Raw genomic sequence first — 8,897 nt, forward strand, 5'->3', positions numbered from 1 at the left:
ATTATCCCCATACTAAGAAGCCCAACGATTTGCCAAATAAATTACCCCTTAGTCAGTTTTTCAACTTCGTCTACGGTTGCCGCCAAATTCGGTTGAGTTCGCATCTTCGCATCCGGATACAATAAAATCAGCGAAAATGTTTTTGCAACCCCCCGTGGCGAGCGTGAACTTGGAAAATTCCCTTGAGTAAGCCAAAACTATTTTATTGTAGTCGAGCGACATATTGCAAGGAGAAAAAATCGATAAGGATGTGGAAGAGGCGGTGGCGATGCAGATTAAGATTTTCAGATAGGGTGCGTTTTGCACGCAGGACGAGAACGAGAACAAGTGAAGGAGATATCCAAGGAGCATGGCCTTGAGCCAGAGAGTCCACCCCAATTCCGGGGATGTCCTGGCCCTGACACTTGCCCTCGCTTAATTGGAATTGTGCCCAAGGAGATCTTACATAAGGGAAAAGAAAACCAAGTGCAGTCTTGAGAAGGGTGGCCTCTATACGGGGAACTGGTGATAGAATTTCAATCATGGCGGACACGTTAGAAATAGAACAGTATTCATCCCCAGGTCCTCCCCCTCGACAAATAACCTGCTGCGAAAAGATATATGAGCTTCGACTTCATTTTTTATGGAGCGTGCGGCCAAACAGTGCCCTACAACAGTATGTCCACACCCCGGACACATAAAAATTGCTTTACGAGTACTAGTCTAGTCTGTCTGTGGCCATATTTTTAGCCGCTCAACAAGTTGGGGCAACCGAACCTAAAGTCGTTGTCCAATTCGATACATACTTTTTTGCTAATTGCTTGGATGAACGTCTCACGTTGGTGAATGTTTCAGTTTCTGTTTTTATTTTGTTTTCTGTCTTGGGCCTTTCAATGTCATGTGAAAACTGATCAAAAACGATCAACGGCAGCAGCAGCACAAATTGCATGAAAATTATTTACACAGTGCTCGACAACATTAAACAGCTGCACTCGACTCGATGGCATTGAACGCCAAGTGGAGGACCGAGGTCTGGAACTGCGGGGATGGGTTAAAAAAACGTGAAGAGGAGCCGGTCAGTCATCGGATTGCAAGATACTGAGAAAAGTGCTCTAGGAAAACCAGCTGATTATATAGGGTATGACGAGGCAAAACACTTTAATGAAGACACATTATTCATAGAGACAGTAAATTAGAAGACAGATAAGTTAAAAAAAAAGTCTAAAGATATACATTACTTACATGTAAATGCTCTACAAAATAATTGTTTGGTAGATTGCAGATAAAACTGTTTTGTACATATATATTTTGTAACCTTGGCATTTTAAAATACGGAGATAAGACGCTTTTTTATGGATGATTCAAGCAAAAATAACCAATTGTGCAACTTAAAGTTAAGCATTATGATGAAATAACTTTTACACTGATAGCTAAAACACTTATTATCGTTTTAAACTTAAATTAATAAAATGAATCCTTGATATGTCTTTTAAATCTCTCCCAAATTTTCTGGCATCAAAATCATCATTAATTCAATATACTTTGTCTAGACCCGACGCAATTTGAAATTACAAAAACACACACTATTTTTAGGCCCACTCTGTAGTCACAAGAAAATCCAAGAGCTGCAGCAGAGAAAAAGAGTGAGAGAGAGGAAGGAAAAGTGAGATATGTGGGAGGGGTGTTTTCCCAAAAAAGAAATTCCCATCAAATTCAAATGTCGAAATAAATACTTAACAAAAAGTGATTTTATTTAACCAAGTTTTTGTGGGCCCACAACTTTTTTGGTTTTTGTTTTTTGCATATGCAAAGCAACGAGTCACAGTGGACGGCGCATGCTTTAAATTTAATTAAAGTGAAAATCTTGCACATAAAAAAATGGGCAAACAAAAAATGCAAAGAAAGTTTTTTTTCCATTTTTTTTTTCGTATTACTGGCAACTGGTCACTGGCGCTTGTTGCTTGTTGGCGGCTTATGCAGGCCCCGCAATTGACCCGCTTAGCCACGCGCTCGATCGACGTTGTTATTAGCCAAGAAAATGGACAAGGGGGGAGGAAGGGAGCCTATGATTTTTGCATTAAAAATGTACAATATTATTATTACACTTTTTAATTTTGTCCGCTTCGCTTTCCATGCACAAATTCAATTAACCGAAATCTTTCTGGTTACACTTTCTTTGGGTTAAGTGGCATATCGAGGAGTATTTCTGTGGCGTGCAAATCATTTATGCAAATGCTAAAAATACACTTTTGGGCATATATAATGTTCGTCGGCTACTGATTTTCGCTAAGCGAACAATGCTTCGTGATTGAGTCTGCAAATGTGGGTAGAAGGAAAATGGAAAGAGGGGCTCCAAAAACTGGATTTCTACCACTAACATGAGTCACTAAACAACGTCGTGAAGCCAAGAATAAAGCAAAAACTCTAACAATGTTGAATTGACCATAAAACCTGAAAAGAATTTGTTTATTTATTTTCTTGAGAAATTGTGTATTACTTTTTCACTGTTCTCATATTAAGTTTTTTAGGAACCTACCCAAGAATTGTTTATATTTTAAGTTTGGCCTGGTTCTGAAGACTGTTTTTTTTTTGTAATGTGAGATTTCGTTTACTTTTATATGTGTTAAATTCTTTTTTTTTAATTCATTTTTTTTTTTTTGTTGATATTGCATATAATCTAATACTATTCTTTGTTGTTAGTAATATTTTTACATTATAGTTTCCCAGCTTTTTATTAGTTTCTGCTGCTATTCAGTACGCTTTGAGCCGTATGCAAATCCCCTTGACAAACACTTGACAAGCTTTTCAGAGCCTAAAACTTACAGCAGACACTGGGCAAAATCCAACTAAATCCCCGCAACTAAAAAAAAGTAGAGAAAACTGTGGGAAAAAAAGAGAACAACAAAAATGGCAACAAATAGATTGCAAAACGTTGTCTAGACGTGCAATTTTGGTCCTGACACCGGGGAACCTCCTCTGCTGTCGAGGCGAATTTTCCGCTTACACACACACACTAGCACACACACCTACAAGCACACGCACACCAGCACACATTTTGAGGGTGTGCCGGCTGCTGTCTGATGAAAGAAAACTACCCCCGAAACGCGGAAGGCATATAAAATCCATCGATATTCGAATATCCGAATTGAATCGAAATCAGCAAAAACTAAATCGGTCTAAAGAGGCGGAATGAAAGCAGCTGAGGCAAGCTAAAAATTGCTTTTATAATACTGTTTGTGCATTTAAAAATCCCTGCACAGGCAGGTAAACTTTAGCTGGGCGTGTCAACGCCCTGGCAAAAACTAGGAAAAAACCAACAGAAAAACAGCTGTGAGCTGGAGAGTTGAATTTCATAGACGGAGAGCGGAAAAAACAAAATAATAATAATAACAATGTGGAGACCCGGTACTCGGAACTCTATGGATCGAAGTGGAATGTGGGGCCTCCGCCGAAACAGAACACAAAATCCGAAGAAAATAAAAACAACAAGAAAGCAACGATATATCCGAGAAATATATATATTTCGTTGGGGCGCACGCTGCTGGCCGTGCTCATATGGCAGCAATTTACATAAAACCCGCAAAACCAGTTTTTTTTAATAAAGTTTCAAGTTCCAGCTTGGTCGGTAGAGGGAAAAAGACGGCAATGCAGTGGTAGAAAGAGAGGGACGCCAGAAGCGCGCGTTCTTAAAACATTTGCCTGCACTTTGGCTTATGGGAAGCAATTTGTAAAATTCTCACTGCTTTGAGCATTCGAGTGGATTTCCTATGGGTAACTGATGACATTGAAATAATTAATTGACACAAATAAGTTTGCTCAGATTGTTCAGCCAATTAGAAAATATTGGGTTTTCTAACTGGAACTGAGGATGAGGTTTACTTAAAACGGAAATTTCGAGCTTACTGCCGAGAATACAGAAAACTTTTGGGGAATGATTTGAGTATCAATGTGCTTTTTAACCAAATATGTTTCATGCTAAATTACAATTTCCTTGCATTAATTTTTAAATTTATTTAGACTGCTTATAATATGTCAGTAAGAAAGTATTTACATTTAGCGATTTAGGGGAAATATTTTTTGTGAGAACCTGAGTTTCATACGATATTTGTAGAGGTTTAAGGAGTTATATTTCAAATTGTATATTACGAGTACAAGAGTTTTTACTAAAATAAATTATTGTGGGTTAAATTATATTATCTAGATAAGGCGAAAGACTTGATATCTTTCTACTGACTATTGATTAATTTAATGCTATTTAATATTTTAAAACGTTTTTAATTTATGGATTTTTTATTAAAACTGCATTTTTACTACCATTATATAAGTAAGAACTGTCTACAAACTGTGTTATTTCAATTAACTAATTTTTCAATCATATCCTAGTTTTACCAATGAAAAAATTGTACCCCTCAATAAAAAGATAATCCCCCAAAATCGAAGGAAAACAGAACTTACCCATAGCTCGTTTCCCCAACTCATGTTGTTGGAGTTTTGCGCTGCGTTTTCCGATTCGGCCAGTTTGTTGCTGCTGCTGGTTCTGCTCGATCCGCCTGCCACTGTTTTTGTTGTTTTAATAGTAATCCACAGAAGATAATGTAATCCACAGACGGCGGAGAAAGAGGGAGAAAGCGAAGAATAGTAATAGATGAGAATTTTTATTATTATTTTATTATTATCCCGCAAAGGTTAATTAATTTTATAGTTGCTTTTTCGTTTTCATTTTCCGTTTTTTTCAGCGTTGCGCGACGCGATGTTTAATTTTCTATGAAAGAGAGCAATTCGAGTCATATATTTCATTTTTTTCGGTGGTTGGGCAGGTAAGAAAGCATGTAAAAAAAAGAGTGGCAATGCAGACGTGTCAGTTGCAATAGCAGGTAGAAAAAAAGTAAAAACAATTATAACTAATGGCAGTTTAAACTCTTTTTTCTTTTGAGGAGTTGAAAATAAGAAAATTCTATGCACTGGTATTTCGCTGCGCAAAGAGAGAGCGAGAGAGATGGAGAGAGTTGGAGTGCAACTGCATTTCATAATTGAGAAAAAAAGAGAGGACAATTGGAATTCTACTATTGTTGTATTTACATAATTTCGCACACAACACCCACGCACACTCGCACACACATGTAAACACAATTGCCGAGTGCAATTCTTCTTCTTCTGCCACCGTTTTATTGCTTTTCGTTTATTATTTTACTTATTTCCTGCAAGTGCAATTGCAACTTCATTTTGGGTTTTATGCACTTCAGTATGCGTCATAATTCGGGCGACACTCGCACACACACACACACTCGGTACACCCGCACTCACACAACGCAAGCATTTGTTTCTCCTTTTTGGCGTGCGAAAACAATTTAATTTCAACTATCCGCAACTATCCGCTCGTCGTTGTTTTTTCTCGGGGTTTAAAAACAGTGTGACCAGACTGGGAGACTAGAGGTGTGGAATTGTCTATTCCAACTGTCATCGATATTTTCATCGTAGTAATATCGATATTTATTACGTCTCTAAGAAGTAAAGATAGTCGAAATGGTCACACCAAAAAATATCCCTGCTGTTCTTGCGCGCTGTTAAGTTTCCACCACAGTTATTTCACATTCTGTTAACCGTCGTATGAAATGCACTCAATCCAGTGAAAATGTTGTCATCGATAATTTCAAAACGTTTGGCGGGTTATTATCGATTTTCTTCTATCTCGAACACTTCGTTTATTGTGGTGTATGTCCTCGTTAACTTTTAGTGTTCCCTACATCAGCTGTTCAGTCGCCGTTTTACAGCACTGTCAGCTGGTGGATCAACAACGTTGTTTTAGTCAAATTTTTTAATGAATTAAAACTTCTAAATAAAGGACTTTAAACGCATATTGAGTTATTTAAAAGCTGCCGCTAACCACCAACCAAAATGCCCTCCTACGAGCTAGCACTGGTGCTGCGTCAATTGCCTCGCGTGAGTAGCACTAGAATTTCCACCGGCAGTTACATAAAAGTAAATAAGAATCTCCATGCCCATTGACAGCCCGAACTGATTTCCGTGATAAAGCGAACGGCCGAGTCCATCCTGGACAAGGGGGGCATCATTAGGAAGCTGGAGAACCTGGGCACCCGTGCCCTGCCCCACAAAGTCAGCGAACACGGAGTGGTGCATCGCGAGGGTACTCACTTCACCATTGCCTTCGATACGGCGCCCACGAGGATTGCCGATCTGAAAGAGGAATTCGGCCGCGATATAGACATCGTGCGGCGCTATATCTTCAAGGTGGAGGAGCCCGAGCATAAACCCTGCACGCTGCACGAGGAGATGCTGCCACCCGCCTACCGCAAGGATGTCCAAGAGATTGTCGCGGCTGCCCAGAGAAAGCAAAAGAAGAAGTACAACTACAACTCCGGCTTGGACTACTATCCCTTCCAGAAGTAAACCCCGAATAAAGCTCGCTCATTATTAATTTTTAACACGATAAGTGGCGTCCACGATCTTTGGCTATTTTTAACTAAAGTGCTCTTATGAAATGCCCTTCTTATCGCTGCGTTTGGCACAGTGTTTGTCTTTGTTTAGTTTATAGCCCCCAATTGGCGCTTATCAGATAGATAAAGGTGCCGTAAAAATCGAACTCCATCAATAGAAACGTAGATTGGGCAAGTAGTGCCCCAAGAATCGCTGAACAGTTCACTAGCACCTCCTCCACTTGAGTGAAAGCCGCAGAAGAAGAAATGGCACCGCAAATACGACCACTCACGCCAGAGCTGCAGAAAGTGGCCATCGAGCAGCTGAAGGAGGATCCCGCTCGTCTGGAGGCCGATCTGCTGGCATTCAGGACCTGGATCGAACAGCAGCCACATCTGAATCCCCGAACCGACGACCAGTATCTGGTGGCCTTCCTGCGCGGCTGCAAGTACAGTCTGGAGCGGGCCAAGTCCAAAATAGATCAGTTCTACACGCTCAAGACCAAGTATCCGGAATACTTTCGAGTGAACAGCACTACGGATGGAAAGTTCCGGGAGATCCACCAAACGGGGTAAGTAATATACCTTAGAAAACCAATAAGAAAAAACCATTAATTTGTCAATCTTATCAGGGCCATAGTCTATTTGCCAACTCCCCTATACGAAAATGGACCCCGAATTGGCATTTGGCGAATGGGTTTGGTGCCCGTGGAGAAGTACACCATGCTGGAGTGCATGCAAGTGGCACAGGCCATTCAGGAAATTGCCATTTTAGAGGATGACTATGCCAATATTAATGGCATTGTTTTCATCATGGACATGAAGGGCGCCACGGCAGGGCACTTGTTCCAGATGACTCCTTCGATGGCCAAGAAGTTCACCGTCTTTTCGGAGGAGGCTCTTCCACTGCGTCTAAAGGCACAGCATTTCATCAACACCATCAGCGGTTTCGAGCAGATGTTCAACATGTTCAAGCCCATGATGTCCAAGAAGATGCAGTCGCGCCTCTTTGTGCATGGCAACAAAATGGATCTGCTGACGGAGCAGATCCCGCTGAAATACCTTCCCGCGGAATATGGTGGCGAGAATGGATCAGTGCCGGAAATTGTGGCAGTGTGGGAGAAAAAGTTGGATGAATACAGCGAGTTCTTCAAGGATAGTGCCAACTATGGCACTGATGAGAGCCTGCGACCGGGCAAACCCATCGATTTCGAAGGGCTCTTTGGCATCGAGGGTTCCTTCAGGAAGCTCAACGTGGATTAGTTTGAAAGTGGTAGGTTTTGTTAACCCTAGAAATGAATTTGTTATTTTAAAAATTGTTATTGTCTACAATACCTGGTTGGGTTCAACCCATTAATGGCTTAGAAAGTACATTTATATGTCTGGAGTTTTTAGTTATCAGCTATTTTGAAATGGTTTATTGTCTCTAAAACTATTAAAATGGGAATACGCTTAACTGCTTCTCCAGGAAAAGGTCAAAGCAATATAGATCCCTCCTATATGAACATTATCTATCACATTAAGTGCTTATATTATCACCTATAGAAGCAAATCTTTCGCTGCCATTTAGTGGGCGTAGACTCGAATATCTTTCTTCGGTCCAGTGAATTTTCCAGGTAGTTTTGTATCTGCATTTCCACATCAGATCGCCACTTAAGTTCCAGAAAAAGGGGGAAAGTTTCTCCTGCTTTTTTGAGACGCCTCTCTGCGGTTTGATAGCATTTCCAGGGTTGTGGTTCCACCACCAGGAGCTCTGCCAGATTGGACAGCTTCTTCAGAAATAGTTGTAGGCCTTCATCATGATGATTTAGGTGAATCCACATGGTAATTGAGTAGCAGCAAATGGCATCGAACTTTTCAAGATTATTAAGCTTCAAATAAGCGTTTACGGATTCAAATGCTTCATCATTTAGGACATCTACGCAGGCGTAGCTTATTTCTTCAGGGGATTCATTCTCCTCCACAGCACGTTGAATCAGACGATTGTCTATATCCACTCCTAGAATTTTCACTGGCCTTTGGAGGAGTTCCTCAAGATATTTATGAAGCAGTTGGGTAAATACCCCGCAATTGCAGCCCACATCCAGTACAAAATAGGGACTACTTCCGGAGGATTCATTATCTTTTAAAGGAGGTAACCATACATCTTTATCCGGCAAAAGTTTAACACGTTCCGAGGCTGAATTAAATTGATAATAGTTCATGAAATTCCCATATTGAACAGCACCGGGGTCGTTGTTTCTGATGTCCATGATTTAATTTTATATATTGTTTATAAGCACGTTAAAATGATTTCGATTCACAAGATTAAAATGTTTATTTTTAAGTGTGACCCTTACAGCAGAAACAACGATTATTATTCGATACTTTTTATGGTTAACCGATAAACTGTGTTAACTGTGTGACCACATTATACACAAAAACATAACCAAATGCCAGTGCTCAAAAGCGTAGCAACTTGTATTAAACCGCCAAATTCAAACT

The 8,897-nt window shown here is 40.1% G+C and overlaps 4 protein-coding genes across 13 annotated transcripts in view; 2 read left to right on the forward strand and 2 right to left on the reverse strand.

Annotated features, from left to right (window-relative positions):
* The window catches only part of LOC108146007 (formin-binding protein 1-like), a 35,019-nt gene extending 29,639 nt beyond the window's left edge, over positions 1-5,380 (reverse strand). For all 10 annotated transcript variants that reach the window (XM_017271772.2, XM_017271769.1, XM_017271771.2 and 7 more), the window contains exons 1-2: positions 5,284-5,380; positions 4,435-4,535 (exon numbers count right to left, since the gene is read on the reverse strand). In XM_017271772.2, the coding sequence (XP_017127261.1) occupies positions 4,435-4,535; positions 5,284-5,296 (114 nt within the window). In that variant the 5' untranslated portion in view covers positions 5,297-5,380. The remainder of the gene's footprint in view (positions 1-4,434; positions 4,536-5,283) is intronic.
* Positions 5,381-5,719: 339 nt separating this feature from the next.
* LOC108146221 (probable 28S ribosomal protein S6, mitochondrial) lies at positions 5,720-6,415 on the forward strand. The gene is made up of 2 exons (XM_017272140.2): positions 5,720-5,919; positions 5,989-6,415. Exons 1-2 carry the CDS (start codon positions 5,875-5,877, stop codon positions 6,385-6,387), a joined length of 444 nt encoding a protein of 147 aa, XP_017127629.1. The 5' UTR covers positions 5,720-5,874; the 3' UTR covers positions 6,388-6,415.
* Positions 6,416-6,524: 109 nt separating this feature from the next.
* LOC108146219 (alpha-tocopherol transfer protein-like) lies at positions 6,525-7,729 on the forward strand. Its single transcript, XM_017272138.2, has 2 exons — positions 6,525-6,985; positions 7,046-7,729. The coding sequence occupies exons 1-2, from the start codon at positions 6,681-6,683 to the stop codon at positions 7,674-7,676; spliced, it is 936 nt and encodes a 311-aa protein (XP_017127627.1). The 5' UTR covers positions 6,525-6,680; the 3' UTR covers positions 7,677-7,729.
* Positions 7,730-7,796: 67 nt separating this feature from the next.
* Positions 7,797-8,855, reverse strand: LOC108146220 (probable RNA methyltransferase CG11342). The gene has a single exon (XM_017272139.2). It carries the CDS (start codon positions 8,663-8,665, stop codon positions 7,949-7,951), a length of 717 nt encoding a protein of 238 aa, XP_017127628.1. The 5' UTR covers positions 8,666-8,855; the 3' UTR covers positions 7,797-7,948.
* Between the last annotated feature and the right edge of the window lie 42 nt (positions 8,856-8,897).

The sequence above is a fragment of the Drosophila elegans genome, unplaced genomic scaffold (genome assembly GCF_018152505.1).
Source record: "Drosophila elegans isolate 14027-0461.03 unplaced genomic scaffold, ASM1815250v1 contig_208, whole genome shotgun sequence".
Lineage (NCBI taxonomy): Eukaryota > Metazoa > Arthropoda > Insecta > Diptera > Drosophilidae > Drosophila > Drosophila elegans.

Excerpts from the sequence above, each read along its gene's own strand:
- LOC108146221 (XM_017272140.2), top strand. The coding sequence starts at position 5,875 with ATGCCCTCCTACGAGCTAGCACTGGTGCTGCGTCAATTGCCTCGC. Across the intron at positions 5,920-5,988 it reads TGCTGCGTCAATTGCCTCGC|CCCGAACTGATTTCCGTGAT; the intron begins GTGAGTAGCACT and ends GCCCATTGACAG.
- LOC108146219 (XM_017272138.2), top strand. The coding sequence starts at position 6,681 with ATGGCACCGCAAATACGACCACTCACGCCAGAGCTGCAGAAAGTGGCC. Across the intron at positions 6,986-7,045 it reads CGGGAGATCCACCAAACGGG|GGCCATAGTCTATTTGCCAA; the intron begins GTAAGTAATATA and ends CAATCTTATCAG.
- LOC108146220 (XM_017272139.2), bottom strand. The coding sequence starts at position 8,665 with ATGGACATCAGAAACAACGACCCCGGTGCTGTTCAATATGGGAATTTC.